The sequence below is a fragment of the Anguilla rostrata genome, chromosome 4 (genome assembly GCF_018555375.3).
Source record: "Anguilla rostrata isolate EN2019 chromosome 4, ASM1855537v3, whole genome shotgun sequence".
Taxonomy (NCBI): domain Eukaryota; kingdom Metazoa; phylum Chordata; class Actinopteri; order Anguilliformes; family Anguillidae; genus Anguilla; species Anguilla rostrata.
The window spans coordinates 37649926-37671742 of record NC_057936.1 but is presented as its reverse complement, the minus strand read 5'-3'; the positions used below and the strand labels follow the sequence as shown (position 1 = coordinate 37671742).

The 21817-nt window shown below is 38.7% G+C and overlaps 1 protein-coding gene across 2 annotated transcripts in view; it reads right to left on the bottom strand.

Annotated features, from left to right (window-relative positions):
• gpr158a (G protein-coupled receptor 158a) overlaps positions 1–21817 on the bottom strand; it is a 106882-nt gene that overhangs the window by 5974 nt on the left and 79091 nt on the right. Inside the window, exons 6-11 of one of the 2 annotated variants that reach the window (XM_064332481.1) lie at positions 15980–16089; positions 12391–12629; positions 7553–7691; positions 971–1076; positions 580–726; positions 370–453 (exon numbers count right to left, since the gene is read on the bottom strand). In XM_064332481.1, coding sequence (XP_064188551.1) covers positions 370–453; positions 580–726; positions 971–1076; positions 7553–7691; positions 12391–12629; positions 15980–16089 — 825 coding nt within the window. The remainder of the gene's footprint in view (positions 1–369; positions 454–579; positions 727–970; positions 1077–7552; positions 7692–12390; positions 12630–15979; positions 16090–21817) is intronic. The other variant, XM_064332482.1, reaches the window with a different exon arrangement.

Genomic DNA, 21817 nt, shown 5'->3' with positions numbered 1-21817 from the left:
AATACAGATTTAAAACATATACTGTACAGTAACTACAGACAGTGCTTGAAACTCTACGGCATGCTCTTTGACATAAATGACAGGACATCTTTGAACAGATTAACTACGGACATGAATTGTGTTTAATTGTTAGGACTGAAACAGCCTCTGTATATCATTTTTAATTATATTTTTCCAAATGTAAGCATAATGTAATTGCACATACCAAAATATGCACTGTGTCTGCTCCTTGAAGCAAGGTTTATCTTTAGGTGATTAATATCTTCTTCAATAAACAGGCCTTCCCAAAAATATGTATAGACTGTTATGTTTTTTATCTTTGAATAGAGACTTCTTCAGCTCTAACAAACAACAATAACCTCTGCTCACATTGGTACGTTTTTCCCAAAGGCTGTCGCAAGACCTTACGCCACAGCCATTAATAGAACTGAGCGGGCCGATTTCATCTGGGGTCTGCAATAAAAAACTGCCGCTACTCAGTATTTGACAGGTTACATACAAGTTAAGCATTGGCAGGTAATTGAATATGGCAACATGCATTTTTGGGGGCAAGGGGGAATGGAAGCGGAGTCTACAAACCCGGATGTCCTCAGGGTCGAGGCTGTGTTCACTCCAAGCCGAAGTTATGCTACTGTTCAGGTAGGATCCAGATCGGCCCATGTCCAGCTCATCCTCATAGGCCTCTGTGGCGATGTCATCCCTAGTATGAGTCCCTGTGAATAAGAACTGTGGAGGGATAGTCCAGGGTAATGTCAGGCTGTCAGGCTCAAAATGACTACTGGCATTTATTCAATTAAAGAGTGGACTTACCAGCCACCAATAAGAGCAGTTTGTGGGTTTGGGAGGTGTCTACATATCCTACACCTGTGAGTTGTTATGCAAAGGTCAGGGTTCTGTGTACGTATACTTGGGCAGGTGCTTCCTGGTGTAGGAATCGGAAAACGGTCATGGGGGAGGTCACATGACATACCTTTGGGACAAGCAGCAGCCCCAGAGTCACGGTCACCGTCAGGTGAGTGTGAGCAAAGAATAACATAAGCATCCAATCAGGGTGGAGTCCAGAGGCTAAAGTGAACCTGGAAACAGAGAGACAAAAAGATTCAGGCCTAGATTTGTGAGGAGATGCCTGAACCCCCAAGCACCATCAACTGAGTTTTATAGCATGATCTAACAGAGTCTAACGTCTTTTAACCGAGAGAGCTGTAATTTTACAAACAAACCACATTAGTTTATGACACTGATTGTGTGACATGTTAAATTGTGTAAACGCAGAACTCTAAATTTATCCACCGCATTGATAAAGAGATTATAAAATAACACAAGGGTAGAGACTATAAAATAACATAAGTGCTGAGCAATAAGTAATCAAGCAAATGGAAATTATTATACTTTAATAATTATTTAATAGAATCAATTCAAATGACACTTTTCTGTGTTTTCTTTACATATATCTATTATTTTTATTGTCCATACAGTTATCAGGTCAATAATTGCCTGTTGCACTTCTCCATTACACAACAGACCCGTGAAGGTAGGAGGAGTCATGGGAGGAGTAAAGCGGGGTAAGGCGTTTTAAACGTGTATTAATTAACTCTTGTACGTATTTCTATACTGCGTACTCTCGTATGTTTTCTTGTATGGGGATAGGATGATATGAAAACAATTTTCACTGTCCACCACGTTTTGGCAATGTTCCAATACTCTCATCATCACTGTTGTATGCATCACAAAAACTATTACACTACTAACTAACGCTAACATTACAGTGTGAAATATCCACATTATATAATACCACTAACCTATTTAAAGACACTCAATTTTAAAAATAACGTATATAACCTAAATAGTTGAGCAGTAATACTTACATTACGTCTTAAGTCTTTTACTGCTATCACAGAGAGAATGCGTAAGTGAATGCGATGATAAGAAAGATTTTGGTTGCGCTGACCTATAAAACACTTCCAAAAGCAAAATTAGATATGTTATACATCGTTAGAAAGCTTATACTCTCACCTACTGAATAAATGAATTGTCAATCAAGCCAGACTGTACGAGAAAGGGCGACAACGCCGTAAACAACACGTGTGGTATTACGCACAGATATTTTGGAAGGTACCCAGGCATCATAAATGAAGCATATATTTCGCAGATTGTCCAAGACAATATATGACCACTCAGTCTCAAAAGGGACATCTCTACGCGTAAAACCAATGGTAAGGTTGTATATTTATTTAGTCCCAGATATTGACCGTAGAATTCGCTAGTTTACATTACTCTCTCTTGCTGTTGTGGTATTTTAAAATGGCAGTTGCTGCCGGTGAACAAACTGAACATGGAATGACGTATTTGTGACGATTTCCATTGACCAATCAACGATCTACAGTATCGAATTGCAGCACGGATAGTACCTTTGGTACCTACCCCAGAGCAGTAGCTAAAATTGGCACGGGTACTTGCGGCCCGGCACGGGTCAGGTGGCAGTGGAGAAGGCAAAACAAAGCGGGAGCATGGATTCCGGCACAGCACGGTGGTGGAGAAGCGCCATAACTTGCTGTGCTACTTTTTATGCTACTAATGTGGTTCAACCTCCAACTAGGGTGAAAAGCCAACCCCAGGGTTGCTTTAAACAAACTGCAGCAATATTATAAATTATTATAGCTTTGATTGATAGGCTAGGATCACTAACCTAGTAATAAAAATCATAATAAGTGCTGTACGGTCATGCTGACATCGTAATCATCACCAGATATGTTTACAAGTGAATGCCAATGTAATTCCCTAGCCCCTCCTGAAATTTATACCGATGTTAGCAAACAAACTGAGTGTGACAAACAGGCAAAGCACCAAGAAGCCAAACAAACGCATCCCTGTATTTAAATAGGACAGCTTCATTTCACAATGTCTCTGGTTACAGTTATTATTAAAATGTGATACAAAAAAGTTAGATGAAATTCAACTTCAATATAATTTGAATTGCATTGCGAACAGTACAGGCCAAAATTATTAGGCCACCTGCGGTTTTTAAAAAACATTTTAGGTAGAGAAGAATTCAGTTAATATATGCACATTTATTGAATAACAAACCAAGGAACAAACCTTTTTTTCTATTTCTACCGACAATAACACAAAAAATAAAATAAAGATGTGTCCTCAAAATAGCCCCTGTTGGCTTTAATTACAATTAAACAAATTATTGGAAGTCTATCCAATAATTTTGCAAAGTGGGAGGTTGAGGGGTAGGCAGGAGGTAGATGGGTTATTACATTGAGCAAACTTAACTAAATTTAATCTTATGTAGTTCATTTTTTTAAACTTCAGGTAAACTACTGCCTTTAGCCTGTAGGGCAAGTGAAATAGGCACTAAAATAGCAATAAATATGGAAAGGAAGAAGGAGTTAGGCTTAGATGTGTGGGGGCAAGTAAACATATTGTGTCAAGATGGTTATTCCAAGTGAGAAATTGCAAAGAAGCGTAAGATTTCCGAGTGCAGTGTCCAGTACACAATCAGAAGGGTCCACAATTATTCAGCCCCATCCTAAAGGCTTTATCAATAACATCAGACCATTGCAGTGAATGAATTTTGCTTGATTATAAGTACGAAGTTAGTTTCGATAGCGTTTGATTGGGAAACTCATATCAAAGCACTGGTCATTCAGTTGCTGAACAGCATGCTGGAGTAGACAGCGACATGTTTGCACCTGGGAAAAAAACACCAGTTGTCTATTGTTGGGGGTTGTGAAGAAAATGGCACGAACTACCTGTATTTCTTTACTAAGTAGATTTTTTCAAATTTAAAAAACAGTTCGTTGAAGCCTAAATATTTAGGAAAGTCATTTATAATTTAAATTGGATAAATTTAAATTATAAAGTTCCAAAAACAAATTGGTGTTGCTCTAGCCTATCTAGCGTTAAAATAAACTCACTGTCTCTCTGCAGCTGTGTGTGTGTGTGTGTGTGTGTGTGTCTAATCAAGAAACTTGGTGCTGACTTCTGAGCAAATCGCATCAGAGAGATAGGAAAAAAGATCCTAATCTGAATAATATTGGCCTAAATTTGGGTAGAGGAAACATTCAGGGAGAATGCATTATTCGAGCGTTGTCAAATATGATATTTGTAGTCAGCACCATCCTTACTAATTACATAGAGGAGACCTACGGAATTAGGCATGCTAATAGAGAGGAACACTCTTTGGCCACTTGTTAAGTGGTGCAATATTGGCTGTTTGTGCTTATTATTATTATTATTATTATTATTATTATTATTATTATTATTATTATTATATTCAATAATGACATATAATCAAAATTTCAATCAACTGACATATACATATCAATGATGAATGGGGATATTTGATGAAAAATCCCAGATTTGCTCTTACATTGACTTTTGACAGATTTAATTTGATAAAAATTCTTTATCTGGCTTTGTAGCCTCAAAGTGAATATATGTATCTGAATTATCTGAATGAAAATGACACAATAAAACCAGCAGAGCTCGCAAAGGCTGCAGACGGCAAGAAGAACAGTAACAGGATATATACTGTAACAGAACAAAGTTATTTTAAGCCCAAGTATAAGTCTTCTCTGGCTTGCCTGCGTAAGCATATTTCTTTCAACCTTCCTGTTTGGATTTTCAATGCTGTTGCTGGAAACATGCATCTGTTTGCTTTAAAATCCATTTACATACATATATAAATCCTCCCCTGAACCATATCTTTGATTAAATATATGTAGTCTCCTTCTGATGATAATGAAAACATCCCCATCTTCTCTAGAAACCACAAATATAAGGTTTTCTCATGGAAGTGGGGCAGGGCTCCCTAAAAAAAGAAATTTCTATCCCATTGAACACACCTGGATGAATAATAAATAAATAAATAAATAAATATTCCAGTTTATTTCATCCCCATGTACCAAAATGTACTAATGGAGCCATGTACTGCTTTGTTGTAGGGCAGAAAACATGGATGTATGCCACTAGGCGATTCATGAAAATTAGGGATAATAAAAGTATATTATGAAAATAAAATGTATTGAGCGGGTAATTATGTGCATAAACTTATATCCACACATCCATTTTTAATCCCTATGTGTAATTACAAGTTAATAACTTTTAATGGGCTGATGTTGAACTATGCTTCATGAACATACAGAAAATAATTCCCAAAGTAAAAATGAACATGTTTACTTACTCTCTTGAGCCCCGAGGCAAAACAAACCAGCTATAACCGGGTCACAAGTTCAACAAAATTGACCAAGTCCAGCAGAAAAACACAGTAAATAAGCGCATGAAGATACATTTGGGCCTCAGGTTAAGTATTAATGTTCATAAGTGGGAGTGTGAAATTCTGTTAAGCCTCAGCCATCATCTGTCACGAAGCCATACTTGGAAGTTTACTGAATTCAAAACTCCAGTGCTCCAGAGGCAAAGCCCAAACTAGTGGCAAGCCTTCAACTGTATAGAGGAGAGTGGGGGAAATAACGGTTTTTGTATTTGGCTCAGTTCTGAAAATATTACTAGAGATAGATTAGTCTTTTTTAATACAAACAACCTACACCCATTGGCTATGATTACACACCACAGTTAAATTTTTGGGACATACCATTCACTAGCAATCTGACCGAAAGTACAGAGAATGAAAATGATACATTTAACCCCAAGGTTGGGGTAAAAACTAACGTGGCGGGGGGTACACCAGGACTGTACATTCTCCGGTTGCATTTCACTTTTTTGTATCATTACTGAATCTTTTTGCTGCTGATATTACAGCACTACTTTCAAGTCATTTTATAGTATATTACAAGAAAATTAAATACCATAGAATCATCTACCTAACACACATTACTGTTCTGACAATATTTTTATTATTGGTTATGGAGAGCTACCTTCTGATTGGCTCACAGAATCAGCAATTGACAGGAGATGGCAAATATACTCATCCTGGGGTTTCTGAAGCGTGTTTCCAACATTAATACGCAATTGAGCAGACAACATTCTTGCTGCTCCACAACATTGTGTGACCCTTGTCATCGGGAACTAGAGGGATTTGAATGCTGAATCAACAAGCTATTTTTGCTGTGACATGGCAGTGTAGTCCTTGAAAAAAAATCTCCCAGCTTCTCAAATATTGGACAGGACAAGAAGACATTCTGCAAGGTGTATATCCCTCTTTTAAGTTGCAGGATCAAAGCAAAAATAAAATAAAAAAATAGTCCAAATGAATGCTCAGATAAAGGCTAGAAGACTATAGCATCTACAAAGCACTCCATTGTTTAACTTGCTGCCAAATTACTCATATTTTTGAAGTTTCAAAATCTGAACAGATCAATTTAACCTACACTCTGGATACTTTATGAACCTAGAAAAATTCACCATGAAGTAATATGCCATCCCGGTTAAGGTTTAATTAAAATGTGACCCTTCTGGCACAAGCAAACGGCTCATATTATGAAGTGACTGGACAAGCCTAATTGCCAAATAATCTGATGTTATTATGTTGTTTCCATCTGGGAATGTGGTTCTAAATGTCAGCTGAATAACACAATGTTGTCATTCATGAAAGCATGTCAATGTTCATTACAGGCAGCCACAAACTGGTATTCAGAGCACCGTAAAAAAAAATTACTACTGAAAAAACATATCTGTAGAGACTCTGAGCAAGCGGGAGTTCAGGCACACTGTGCTGAAAAAGCTCGAACATATTGATAAATTTCCCGGAAAAGTAGACTAGGATTTTCACATTTTGCGATATAACTTTATTGTAACCCCTTGTTCAGGTGTTTGTCCAAAGACCAAAACATTCATAAATTGCACGATAATTGTCTTCCTTAATAATTACAAGTAAGGTTTGATATCCCTTTGAGTGTCATTTGATTCCAAAAAGCATTTGGTTACAGTGTGCTCCTGCTTTGCAGCACAAATCCAAGTTTGGTGGTAGAGTTGTGCTGCCTCAGTGGTGATGGCTTTGGAATGTGTTGAATTTTCAGCACTTTGATCCAGTTGACGCTGCATGTTTTTGTAGATGCAGTAACTTGAACTGATGGCATGGAAGGTGTTGTCCAGAAACTGGGAACTGTTAGCACTCTTAAATTACCAATAAGAGTAGCACTTCTAAACTCTGAAAGCAAGTCTAAACTTACTCTGAAGTAAAGGTACAGTTTTGCGGTGCAGACTTTTATATTTGGTAAGCGGCGTCATAAGGCCCAGTTAGGGTGTAATTTGATTTTCTGTTATTATTTCAGTAAAAAATTTCAGCAATTATTAGGTTACTATGCTTTCTTACACAGGATTTTTATTTTTTCTAACATACATACTCACGTTTATGAAATTAAAAAGATATTTTAAAAATATAAAACCATAAATTGGAGCAGCAGTAATTTGGGTAACAGAAACAAAGAGAAAATGGTATTGCAAAGAAATTTAGCAGACGATATTAAAAAGAAGGTATGCAAAGTGATAAATCAAAATGTTATTAAAACACCTTTAAGCAATCTATTATCATGACAATATTTTCTCTCCACTCAGCTGATGAATATGTCTCCTGATTGCTTACCTTATGATATGGAATATTGCAGAGATGACAAGCTCATTGTGGATGGCGACGGCCATGTAGCGAGGCTCATGGAACGCTGAAGGCACCGTCCTCACAGCGTAGCAAAGGTACACTCCCCACAGTAGGAACAGAAACTCCGCTGAATGAAGGACACACAGAAAGAGACAAGACCGTTAGCAGACAGCCAAAAACCTCTCTTTTTCTCCTAGCTATGAAATGACTGCCTATTTGTAGGACGAACCAATCACTATATCATTCCTTGACAGTTCAGAGGAGTGCAGACATGTGCATGCCACTTCTTTTTGCTGCATGGTCCTGAGTAGTGCAGTTACTGCATCGGAGGAACACCCATAACACACAACCGGGGACAGGCAGGCTGCAGGTAACCAGGTGACCAGAGGAGCTGGTATTCAATAAGAGAATGCCACCAACTGAAAAACTCCCACCCTGGGCAGATCTATGTCCAATTACGATTAGCCATGTATAGTTGCTAGGTAAGCGAAGCCACAGTCAGCAGCTATACCACCATTCTTGCCTTGGATACCAAGAAACTTCTTCAATCCTGCTGAAATATTGGGATATAAAATCAAACATGTCCTCTCTCTTCCAGACACTGAAAAATAATTCTTGTTTTGTGTTATCACTCTTGGACTATTGGAATTCTTTACTTGAGTCAAGGGGCTGTGGGTAATCTTCAACAAGTCCAAAATGCAGCAGCTCTTGTTTTTACTTGTTTTTGTTTTAAGTTTATATGCAGGGAGCACATCACTTCAGTTCTCGCCCCTCTTGACTTGCCAGTGACTTTTACAATCAATTTTTTAAATCCTCGTAATTACTCGCCAAGCATTACATGAAGCCCTTGAATAAATCTCTGAACTGCTGTCTCTCGATAACAGTGTGATGCCTTAGGTCCTCTAACCAAGGGCTGCTGTTTGTACCTAGGACAAGGTTAAAATTAAAGGGGACTGTGCATTTGTCTGTGCCCCTAACCTGACTCAATTATCATTTGAAAAAAAAAATAAACATCCCAGGAAACTGAAATCTGGTAATAATTTGCTGTTTTAATACCTTTTTTTGCATTCGCAAACAGCCAAGAAATATATTTACATGATTCATGCAAAAAATAAAAAATGTATATAAGCCTGTGCCGAAACTAGGCTTAATTTCCCTTGTCTAAACACCAGATTTTCAGTGGGCGGTGTTAACTGCATGTTACGTAACTAAAACTTACATCCAACGAAATCCTTTCTGTATGTAATATGTAAATGATGCTCTTGCCACTTCTGCGCGGGTATGGCAAGCTAAGTTGAGAATGCCTAAGCCAGTGGTCTCCAACCCTGGTTCTGGGGAGCTACAGGGTCTGCTGGTTTTCATAGTGACTCTGCACTTCATGAGCAGTTGATTACACAGTTAACTCAACTCACCTGGTGTCTTGGGTCTCAATTGGGCGCTGATTTTAAGGTGAAAACAAAAACCAGCAGACCCTGTAGCTCTTCAGGACCAGGGTTGGAGACCACTGGCCTAAGCGTTACCTTTTCTGGATGCCGAGAAATAAATACGCATTTTTCTTTTGCCAAAATTGAAGAGACTTGCAAGATGGGGTTTTATCCCTGAAGCTCATGGGCACTGCAATATTACAATAGCCCATAACAAACTTTCGTAGTAGAACGAGGTGGATCGGTACATTACATAATATTACATTTATTTAGCAGACTCCAAAGCAACATACAAAAGTGCATAGTTGAGTAGTAAGTAATTCTTTATACAGTTTGCTATCAGTCTTTCACATCACGGTAAAATAATTTTAGCCCACTCTTCTTTGCAGAACTGCTTTAAGTCTGATAAACTGGTAGATTTTCAAGTATAAACTGCTCATTTCAGGTCCTGTCACAGCATCTCTATTGGGTTCAAGTGAGGCTTTGACTAGACCACTCCAAAGCCTTAATTTAGTTTATATTCAGCCATTCAGATATGGACATGCTTTTGTGTTTAGGATCATTGGCTTGCTGCATAACCCAATTACACTTCAGCTTCAGCTCACAGACAGATGACCAGACATTCTCCATTTATCTTTTTTGTATGCTTGATCATTTTGACTGCTGCGCGTAACGTTGTTGCAAACAGACTTCAATAGTACTCAGCTGCATCCCAGCAGAACAAGCCCCTGGCTGGGTGAAGCCTGCAATAGTAGTCCAAGGTTTTAGGGCCTACCTTGTGGTCATGCAGCTGTCTGAGTCATGAATAGGGTTGGATACCAAAACCTGGTAGTATTATGGCATTTTATTTCTTCATTTCACTGTCATCTTCACTAACGTTACACTCGCTCTGTCGACTAAGTCAATGACAGCAGGTACTGTTAGCAAGCTAGCTAATGTTAAACTCGGTCAAAATGCCAAAAGAAAAACTGTCTGAAGTGCGGCTGTATTATATGTCCATTTTGCCTTGTTTCCGAGTATCCTGCAATTGGCTAATTTTTTTTTTGACTACTTGGAGCAGATGTTGTGATCAGCAGAAGGTGTAGCTAAATGTCCAATGGGGAGAATTATTGATTGTGGAACTGGTGCATTTGCAATGACAAAATCAGCAGGAAAAAAAAGGATAAAAACACAAAATAAAGTTTGGGTCTTGATTATGTGGACGTGTGAAGTTGTATCTGCATTTTGTGTGTTTACATGAGGTCAGAAGGCACAAAAGTTAATGTTCTTAAGGGCTGAGAGTCTGTGGTCATTGTGGTTATTTCTGTAGAAGTGCCAAACTCTTGGTGCTGTGTAGCCATAACCTCGAGCCTGGCATACCTGCCATCCCAGTTTTGGTTGTCAATGTATGTAAGATGTACTATTTTGCTATCACCAACTAATTGGCATGGGCATGTTATCTAACACTTTTAAGCAAGTGTAAATTTAATTGAAGTTAACTAGGATATGGTTTCTTCCAGCAACTGGAGAGCATAACAAGGGGGCTCTGACTGGCATTGGGGGATGGTGGAGCAGGTGGCAAGACCAGCTTCTGTACTTTATAATTATACTGGCTATAATTGTAAAGCCAGACAACCAGCAATATTTGTGCTGTTATTTTTGTATGTTATTTTTGCTTGAGTATTTTTTATTTTATTTCTGGGTCTCCACTGTAAATGTCGTGCACCTTCTCTGGGAAAAAAACTGCGCCCGGTAGCACCAGTCTGTGGTTGGTCACATCTTTGTCTTTTGGCCTTCTAACATCTGGCCAGTCCTGTCACAGTAGCCTAACATATGTCAACAGAATTCCATAAGTACTGCAATTAGTGCTGTGGAAGTGGCTGTAACAAGAAGTATTCACTTTGACTGTTGCGAATGTCCATGAAAAGCCTATTACGTAGTTATTTTAGTCATTATATCTCAAGACCCAACACAGCCCACCAGTGGGTCCTCAATAACAGTTTGTTGTCCAACCTAACCGTTTCCTACATAGTTTTAATATGTCATGCTTTAAATTATGTTTCATCACCATGGCAATAGCAAATCCTGTCTTCTGTAGTGTATTTGGATGCTAAAAATTTAATTAATTATTTTTATTGACTGGGTTGGGGGGTGATATGTAATCAGCGATGAATCAACTTTTCTGTTTTTTTTCTGCTCAAAGAGTATATAAATAAGAAAAAAGTTGATGAGCTGCACAAGTACTTTGTAGCTCCACCACCCCCCACCCCCCCCTTTTTCTTTTACATCAGACTGTGTATGTTCCATTAAATGGCCGTGTCTAGTCATACAGTAGCTAGATGAGCTGCACCATCAGTGTGAGGACAGGGATGGAAAACACAAACAACATTCTGCTTTCATCCCTTCCAGCTCCAAACCAACCCTGCAAGTTCGTTCTCAGTGCAGTTTAAGCACTATTTGTGGGGCCTACGGTTTTGCTGCTATTTTTATTTATTCACTTATTTTCCAGTAACCCAATTTAATTTTCAGAGAATGACTCATTGGTGTTGCCTGGAAGAACATGTGTTCCGCAATAATTCTAACAATTATACAAAAAATTTAAAACCCAAGAAACATGTCTGGCTCGACTTCGCTTTAAAACGGTGGTTGTTAAAAATGGTGTTAAAATTCCCGAACATTCAGCCAAGCAGAACATTGACAGCGATAGGTCACTTTCTGGGGTTTTTTGGCATTATTTCAGTTTTAGTGAATGTTTTTTATTGGTCCAGTCAGTTTTTCTGTGTGATGCAGAATATTTAATATATTTACAGTTTATGACAACCTGCGGGCTTTGGAATGACTGATATAGGAACATTCAAAGGTTTGTGGTATGAAGCAAGAAAATACACTCCAAGTAACTCCACATAACTCATACAATATTTGTAAATGACATACAGTCCCCAAAAATTTGTGAGACCATGTCATTCCTACACGGAACACAAACTTTTGATGTAAATACTCTGAAATGAATGCTGACAGCCTGCACTGCAACTTCATATTCTGTGTTTCATTTCAAATCCAGTGTGCTGGAGTACAGAGCCAAAACAACACACTGTGATTTGCATCCTCTGCCCTCAAGCTGCAGAACACGGTGTGCGGAATACATGGTGTACAATGACCAGAGAAGCAGATTGTTCAAATACTTGCATGGTGGACGCATACTGGATTACAACACAGGTTATATACTTTTTAAATATACTTTTAAATAGATCAAATACTTATAGATTTCTAAAAAATAAATCCTTGAAGGCACACAAAATGCCTGTAACTGTAAAACTTGCATCTACTGTATATTAAGGTCTTGCTGGGAGAAAAAAAAGAAGTCTGGATTATTATTATTATTTTTTTTTTTTTAAGAAACAAATTAAGCAATGTGATACGCACCAACTGCCATCATGTAGTCCCAGCGGTCCAGCAGACACATGCTAAACTGCAGTCCATCGGGAGTGGAGCCCACATCGATGAGAGAAAGGTTTCGGTCCAGGTTCTGACAGACAGCCGATGTCCAGGCCACAAGAAACCAACAGACGATGAGGAGAATGATGCCCAACAGACGCATAACGCGCCAGCTGGTCATGTAGGGAATTCTCTGGGCTGTGCGAGACAGGAACACCTTCAGAACCCTGAAATAAAAGGAAAACATTGCCGTTTAGATTTATGCAACATTTCATCAAAGAACACGGTTGTTAGAATTTCATCAAAGAACATTACTGCAAGAACTACAACATTCAAAAAGAAATCAGAGCTGTTTAGCCTTGGCAATATTTTCAAATAAAGTAAAAAAAAAAAGTGATTCCAAAAGATAACCTAGCTGTCAGAACCTTGCAACATTCCAAAAATCATATCTGTGGCTAAGAAAGCAGGTCCTATAACCTCCATTATTATAACTGCCATAATTCATAATTCATCACCCTAGGGGTCAACTATTTTCTAATTCAGTTTTATTTAAACAATTTTCTTCATCAGCATCATCATCACCACACTGCACTTAGCAATGGTTTATGCGGACCTAAAAAAGGGAAAAACATGGCCAAGTGAAAACTGTTTCATGTCTAGGATAACTTCCATCAAAACAGTCACGCACTGGGACCATAGATTAATCACGTGAGGTCATTGCATTTTTGTAATATGACCGTGCAATGCGGAGTCAGTGAGCATGCGCAGCAGTGACAGCCGCGTCGTCAGGCACAGGGGAGGGGCACCTGCAGCGCTGGCTGCGGCTGGCTGTGCTCGCTCTGTTTATTTAATCGCTTCTAAATGGAGGAGCAGCTGGGCCTCCAGAGACATGAGGTCCTTTAAACAGCAATCCCACAACAGGATAATCCCCCAACCCCCCTCATTATAAAGTCACTCTGAATCTTCCTTTCATGTAAAATTACGGCTGCCACACGCAGGCGTTACGCTGATAAAGCGTCCCCTGGATTCCTTAATGAGGGCCTTATCAAAAATTGATCTTTTTTTTTTTTCTTTTTTTTTTGCCAGTGTTAACTTTAACCTGGGAGGCCTCCGGCTTCAGTCCAGATTAGCCTTTTGTGAATTCATCTTCCCCTCCTTAATTAAGGATTTCATTAGCCCTCCTTGACATTTCTATGTGACATGAGCCCTCTGCTACATTTTTAGCCGGCCGTGTGCTTAAATTAAAGGGTTGCGGCCTCATTATCTCCTAGCTCATGTCTGTGCTGGTGCTGTGACCCATCTCCATCACTCTCTGACAGCCTCTCTGGACTGACGTTACTGTACCCGCCTCTTCTGTTTTCCGCCTTGGCTTGTCTTGGCCACTTCAATAAAAAGCAATTCATTATTCCTAGTTCTGCCTAAGTGACTCTAATTGTTTATTTTCCCTTTAACCGTAAGCCGCTTTGTCTGGCCTAACAAGGTTGTGAATCTTTTAAAGGATACTTTAGCATTGAGGAAAAAACAGCCACCGAACAATGTAGTTGCTACATTTATAAATGTCTTAAGTTCATGTCTTGGAGGCATAAAACTACATTTGCAATAGAGAACCAAACATGTTTCAGCAGCACAGTTAGAGGAGTCAAGAAAATCATGTTACATAACGATGTCGATATTCATATACTGTATGTACTGGCTGACTGACAGAAATGAGTGCCACTGTTTGTAAACGGCATTGATCCTGATACTCAGTCAGGCACACTGGTTGCCCAGTTCTGTGGGTTTCATGGCAACCCTGGTTCCACTTAATATTTTACAGCCCTCCGCTTCCGGAATGCTAGCCCGTGGGAAGCCCAGGTGCCACAGGCTCATTGCTGTGTTTTCAGCTGCTGGGCACTGCTGACTCAGGCCTTCTGGCGCTGCCCACCCCATCCCGGGGCAGGCATCCCGGCGACCTGATAAAGCTGCCCATCCGGTACTGCAGCTCCTCGCTCAGCAAGGCAGACCGCCTCTCTGACCTGCATTATACATCCACCGAGAGCAATTTCGAGCTGCAAATCATTTGCATGACCCTCCCAGCACACACACACACATACACACACACTCCTCTCTTTCTCTCTTTTCTTGTTTTCAATCCCGCTGAAGCAAAGTTGATCTGTTATTACAACTTGTGCCCTGCCTCAGTTATGTACTCTGAAGTGCTTTGTAAGTCTTACTTAAGAATGCTATAGCAAGTCAAATTGGATTTATTTGAATTAATTGATTGGGTCCAATCTGTTATCAATCACTGGGCCCCCTCTTGCTTCAAATCATTTTGAAGACAAAAATGAATGCTTGGATTTCCTTTTCAAATTAAAAAATGAAAAAGTAGTGATCAATTCCAGGACAAAGTGTACAGGCAATGGAGGAAAAGGGAATAACCAATGGTTTGGACCCTGAGTACATAAACATCCATAACAAGAGAATTAAAAAAAAAAATTCCACAGCACTTTAATTTATAGCACTTTGTAATTTCATGCTTGGAATCTTAGCTTTGAATCTTAAATCACCAAATTGTCCACAAACAAGAAAATAAATAGAAACTGGCTGATCAAAGTCATGAAACCAGGTTAAAAGATTTTTGCCCAAACAGCTAAAACCTTTTATAGCCACTGCAAACAATATTCTTTTTCATGCATTCATTATTTATGAAAAGAAATGTTAAGAGCTTTTGCCAGCCTCTATGTCCCAGGAAACGCACTCACAAATACTATTTGCATCTCTCTAGGTGAGCTTCCTTTTCCTTCAAAATACATGTTTATCTACAACTGAAAATAGGGCACATCACAAGGAGAACCTCAACCAATCCGAAGCAAGTACACATTCTCACTTCCTCATTTTCTGCCTCAATGATGGAAGGCCTGGTCATAATAAACTGGAAGTAGAGAACTAGTGGAAGCCACTTCAGCTGTAACAGAGCTTGTCCAGGGTTGCATATCAACCGGACACTCCATTGGCCAGTTACAATGATCTGAAAGCAGTGGTTATCCACATTGTCTGCTGTATTTTAAGGGATGCCGGGTTTTCCCATAGGGAGGGATTCACATCTGTGCAGTAGATTAACAGCTACAAACTCACATTCTCCACCACCCCAGGAGGATACTCAAATTCATAATCACTTTCTGTGGTCTAATGGAAGGGAGAGTGACTATGCATGAGAAATCATTACAACGCAGCTGCCGTACACAAGGTGACAGACCCATAACAATTTCCTATACCCAAAATTGCTGTCTCCAAAGTCCTATGCGTGGGTTGTGATCCATTAGCATATGATAGTATAGCAAAAACAAAACATAAAACAATATTCTTTCCGTGTTTCTCTTGTCTATTGCCTTTCAGTATGATTAAGGATGGATAGAGTGCCTGCGGTGTTGTTCACAATACAGAATTCCTTCAATAATTCAACAGGAGTAATGCTTTTGCATTGTTACCATTCCACCCTCTGTGACAACCCGATCCCCGATCTGGGACTGTGCTTTATTGACATATAGCCCATTAGCCTGCTCCCAGCAGACCTGGGAGAAGATTAAAGGAAATGTACCTGTACAGCTTGAGAGTCACGGTCCCGTAAACAGTGGCAAATCCCAGGAGTCGAACCCATCTCAGCAGGATGCAGCGGAACACACTGGGCTGAAAGTACAATATGACAACCTGAAAAAGAAAAAAAAATATCAGAGTAAGTGAGGAACAAAGAGGCCGCTCCTCCTCCTCTTCGACAGCTGTCAGTGCCTCCTGCATTCTTCCAAAGCCAGGGAGACATTCAGGACCACGGACAGAGGCAGTCTCACCTAAAGTTATGGCACACACAGGTGAGGTTTATTTGTGTTAAAGCACAGCTCTTCCAATTTGTTTTCAGTGGGCTTTTTATTTATTTGGAAGAGACCCATTTTGACCTGGATTGTGGAATCACAACCGTTGTGGTGTTTATTTGTTCAGGCTTTGTCTTTGAAATTATGGTACAAGATCAGCATATATTCTGATGTCTCTTCGTTTTTGCACCCCATAGTGATGACTACAAAAGCTATTGGACTTTTCTCCTTTGTCTTTCTTTTATCACAAGACTTTATGTCACACCTGAAACTATGACAAAACTGGCTCTCTGATTCTGTTCTTGTTACACACTGTATTACAGGAGATATTCATACTTGTGCATTCAATTCAGTTTAAAATGATTATTCTATCCTCCACCCATGACAGATGATATTTAAAAATGTAAGGCAATACCTGTGCCTTGTCTTTCAGCTTTGAAAAAAAACAGAAAATGCAAATTACATTAAATTATTTGCAGAGTAGTTTTTTTTTTTTTTTTTCAAAAGTCATTTTCTTTTGTTTAGTTTTTTGAGGAATCTTCATTTGGTTTCTTTACTGCCGTGCAAGTCATGCCCCATAGGTGAGGCTGTAAACATGACCAAATGCATTCATAGCCTACAAAAAGGTTGGCTGAAGGAAAGGTAAAAACAATAAAAATAAAAAGGCAACCGAGACAGGGACCCACTGCCGTCTCTGAAAGATTCATTAGCAGTCATTTCCAATTCACTTCAATTAACATCCATCTCCCTATCTGCATTCAGCCATTGCAGCTGCAAAATGAATCAACGCACAGAGATCACCTGCAACATCATCTCTCATACAATATGTCAGTGGCAATGGGAAGAGAGATTTGTTTGAATTGGCATTGTGTGCTATCTGTTTTCACACATTACCATGCCTGCTCAAAACTCACCTGGTTTCTAATATTGTGCACGTATTAAAAGTAAAGCCTACACTGTCTATGAAACAGCTTCCCTTTCAGTTGACCTCAAAACCACTGTGCGGTAAATTCATTTATATTGTCCTTGTCTTTCTGAATTCTGACATAGCGGTTGTAACAGCCTTCTTGTCGCAAAGCCACCTAAATAACAAGAGACTTGAGAGCCTGCTGGACATAAATTATACTACCATTTTGGTTTTGGCTATTAATACACCCTATTTGGACGGCAGGTATGCCATCCAAGTTATTCCCTGGCGGGACGGCATGCCCCATACCTATACAGCACAGAGAGTTTGGAATTTTCAGGGTTGCCTACAGAAATAACCACAATGACCACAGACTCATTAATTTCTGTGCCTTCTGACCCCATTTCAACATACAGAATTCACAACAGACTTCTCTTCATGTGGATATCAGCAAATAATTAGCATAACACTCAATAAGCCCAACATACTATTTTAAATAGGAAGCACATGAATGTTTTTGCTTTATCAGCAGAAAAAACATAAAGATCCAAGAACCAACCCCTATAAAATGAACCACTCACATTTATATGCTTCCAAATTGCAACAATTACACAGAAGACAAGGTGATTCTAGTCCTGATGGCATTTCAATAATGCTTTGATAGTGTTCCAGGACATAAAAACGTGTATAATGCAGTTGTATAATCATGTGCTTTTGATTTTGATTGTGTTACAGAAAGGGGAGTAGAGCATAGATACATATTCCAATGCCTAGTCTTGTTTCAACATCCACTCAGCGCTCTTTATGAAGGCAGCATTCATGTGGGTGGAGCCTACGTGGACCAGTGCCATGAGATCAACTGTCAAAATGCTGACACAGCAGCCCTCCTACGATGCTGGAGAGTGGTGCAAATAGACACAGCACAGCTCTCAGTCAAACCAGCCCCCTCAATCAAATAAGCCATTATGATATGTGAGCACACACACACATGCACACAAGGAAACACAAAACAGAAAACTGGCATATGTGATCACAAATTTTCTAAATAAGGTGGCCTAATTAGTCAACTTGTTAGCAGTGAAGAGACTCAAATTCCGATCAATTCGTTGGTCTAGTGAATTAATTGTGCACGAATGCACCTCTTACATTTAAAATTGGATGAGTTGAGGATCAAGAATGACAAATACAGTATAAAGAAAATCAAGTCTACACCAGAAACTTTGTTGTTTCTTACTCATATTCATTGAATAAAATAACTTGATATATTACCTTATACATTTTTAGCAAGAGGAGTGTATTCAGTAAGACAATGGGTGGGATCAAGCAGATTAATTAACAGGCCTGTTTAGGGAATCTGCAGCTCAGTCAAACCCTCCAGATTAATCTAGCATGTCATCTCAGTACAGACTACTTTACTCACACAGTATGTAAATGAGAGGTTTGTACCAATGCAAATTTGTTTTCTTGGAGCTATTGGTTGATAAGCTAACTCCAAGTTTAAGCTTATAGATTTCATTTCTACAACTTGATCAGTTTTATAAACAGTATAATTTCATTACAGAAAGCTACGCTGTTTCTGACAGATTCTACATCAGCAAGCTTGTTGATTGGCATGCATGATATTATACAGGTATGAACAGACACCAAAAATGACATGTTTTTCCAGTTTCTGATGCTGCAAATGTTTTTTTTTTTTTAATCTTTTAGTTAGATGAGTCAACAAAGTTGGATTTCTGTTTGGTTCCTAAAAGACTTGGCAGGAAAAACTGTGTCTTGGGGATGTCCTGTAATTGCCAGTCCAAGCTCACTGACTTATGGCTTTCCTTGATTTAATGCTACATAAAAATGAGGCAAGCAACTTGTATTTGGTGAAAGGTTTATTATGTGGTACCACAGGGCATAAAATAATGCTTGAGCCAGGACAAACACTTTAGCCAAAATGAAGCAACCTGCACTCCAATATAGTCAATTGTACCACCTGACTGGAGTGATCTTTAGGAAGGACAGATAATGTAATGGATAACTATTTTAACCAGAGACAGGCTACTGTACATGTACTGTACCATTTGTATGCTAAAATGTCTAATTGTTTAATAATCAGAATACTAACAAATACCTTATATTAATTAATTATATGAAATACTGTAGCCCAATAACATTTTAATGGTTAATTATGCTGTTAGCAGTTCCAAAGTTGCAAACTTTCCAGAATTTGTCTCCTTTTTCATTCATTATTACACAAAAACAATGTTATATATACCATGTGCCCAAATAATCTGAAAAAAAAAACTAGGAAACGCCATTATTTAAAGGTTTCATTCATAAAATGGTGCACGGATTAAATGTGAGGATATTCCTCTATTTCCTAAATTATTTTTAAACTTCTTTTTGATCATATTTTATTGATATTAAAACAGTGAGGACTGAAGCTGGAAACAGAGAAATAGACTCTAAGGGCTCTATTTTCTGGCCGGCATGTGATGTGTTGCGAGTCATCGCACTAGCAAAGTGGTATTTACATGATGGATTTTGATGCATCTGAGCCGTTGAGGCAAATCCCTGAGGCAACGTGCACTAAAATGGGAGCATTCAAGCAGTCATGCTGGGTCAGTCAAGATTGAGCAGCGTACTGAAATTCTGGTGCAGCTCATTGCAATTTTAGGGTCTGTCTGGTCTGCAAGGCTAACATGTTTTGTAGTTTTTTATTTACTAATATTTGTTCTCCCGTCTTTGTTGAAGTCCCACTTTACTTGCATGTTTGATTTGCATCGGATAAATCAAATTAAAAATCGAAAAGCTTCCCTGGGTGGAATACATCTTCAGCTATTATGCTCTTACTCAAACTTTCCCAAGCTGTATTTTGTGAAGACAAGCTCCTGCACATGAGCTGGCAGTGGCGCTAGACATATCCAATATTACAGCATCAATTTCTGCACCAGTAATGACCTAATTTGATAAAGATTATGAAATCATATATTGCAAAACTATGAAATAAAGGACACAAGCCAATATTGTTTCATGTAACTTGGTGCAATTTTGATATCAATACTTTTAATGGCAGCCCTAGATATGAATTAATGACTTATAGACAGTGCTTTGTAGGCTTTGTGTGAGTAACTCTGCATTTTTGTATGTTGATAATGTGTTTTTCATCAGTTTGAGCATAAATCGAAGGAGGTTATACTTATCTTATACAATACATTTCTTAGACCACACTTGGAGTATTGTGTTCTGAGGACCATACGACAAGAAACATATAGAGCCTCTGGAAAAGGTTAAACAAAGAGCAACCAAATTGATTCCTTGTAGGAAAGATAAAAGCAATTAGGAAAGACTAAAGATGCTTAATCTGTTCAAGTTTAGTAAAAGGAGACTAAAGGGATATTTTATTGAGGCTTTTAAATTAATAACCTGATGTTTCAGAAAAGCTCCCACCTCCATTCCTGGCACCTCAAATCTAAGGTCAGACCTTTTCTTGGTTGTAGAATTTTTTTATTTTTTTTCAGTTTTAAAGAAGTTTAAGATTCATTTGATTGAATCTGAATTGGTTGGTTTGTTTAAACTGCATACACTCTTAAACAGATTATTCTAATGTGCACATGATTAAATCTAGGGGAATACCTGGGTATAATTCAGTTTAGGAACATGGGAAAATAATTTATTTATCCACCAACAATATCCCCTCCCTCACCCATTATCCGTATGATCACAAATACCTCAGTATCTCTTAAGCTGTAATGGCCAAACTAGCTTGAGTTTCAAGGTCAAAAAGATTCTCTCTTTTTGCAGTGCCCCAGAAATAACCTCTTAAAGGAAGACTTGTTTTGAATCAAACCATGCAGTCTCTACCCAAGAAAGCTGCAGCCGTTCATTCAATTCCATCATATTCCTCAATGATATAGTGTGAAAGGCTGTGAAAGGTGCCAGCAAAGCTCTATAATTGAAAAAGAGACAAGACAGCAGCCCAGCCTCCGGCAAGCTATCAAAACATCTGTCACACATTTGCCTCAAACTGGCTATGAGAAAACAGGGAAATTCTCATTTTCTTTGATCAAATAAAGCCATATGTACACTTCTTGGGATAGACAAATATTGGATTAATTATGAAACTCTGTGCAAATGAATCATTAAAATTATGAACTATAGATAGCTTCTCCGTAATTAAGTTCAAAGATACCAGTAATACCTACAGAATAAACAATTGCCCAAACCAACACTGTAATATCAGTAAAAGTAATTTGATGTCAGTGTTCCTCTGGGAAAGAAAAATACCAATAAACAAGACTTGTTTTTCAGTTTCTGAAAAGAAACGGTGAGCCTTTTCCTAGTTTAATGGTTTGCACAGTCTATTTCCTCAGCCTTTCTGAATTAATAAAGCAGCCATCGCACAGAATCAGGCACCCTGTTTGGCATTTGACAGTGGAATCATGGCCCAGGGCATGGATATATGAGCTTATTGAGAAAAGAAGACTTGATTGGGATGAATTGACAATGAAACAAAGGTTGTGTAATGCAGACATAACTTTGGCTAGAGTTAGTGGCCCCACACTACCAGGCCTTCCACATATGTTCTATAAGGTTTAGTGCTGGACCCTTTCCTGTTCTCTCTCAGTACAAAATCACTCCAATTTCATTAGTGAAATTGGAGTGACTTTGTAGTGAG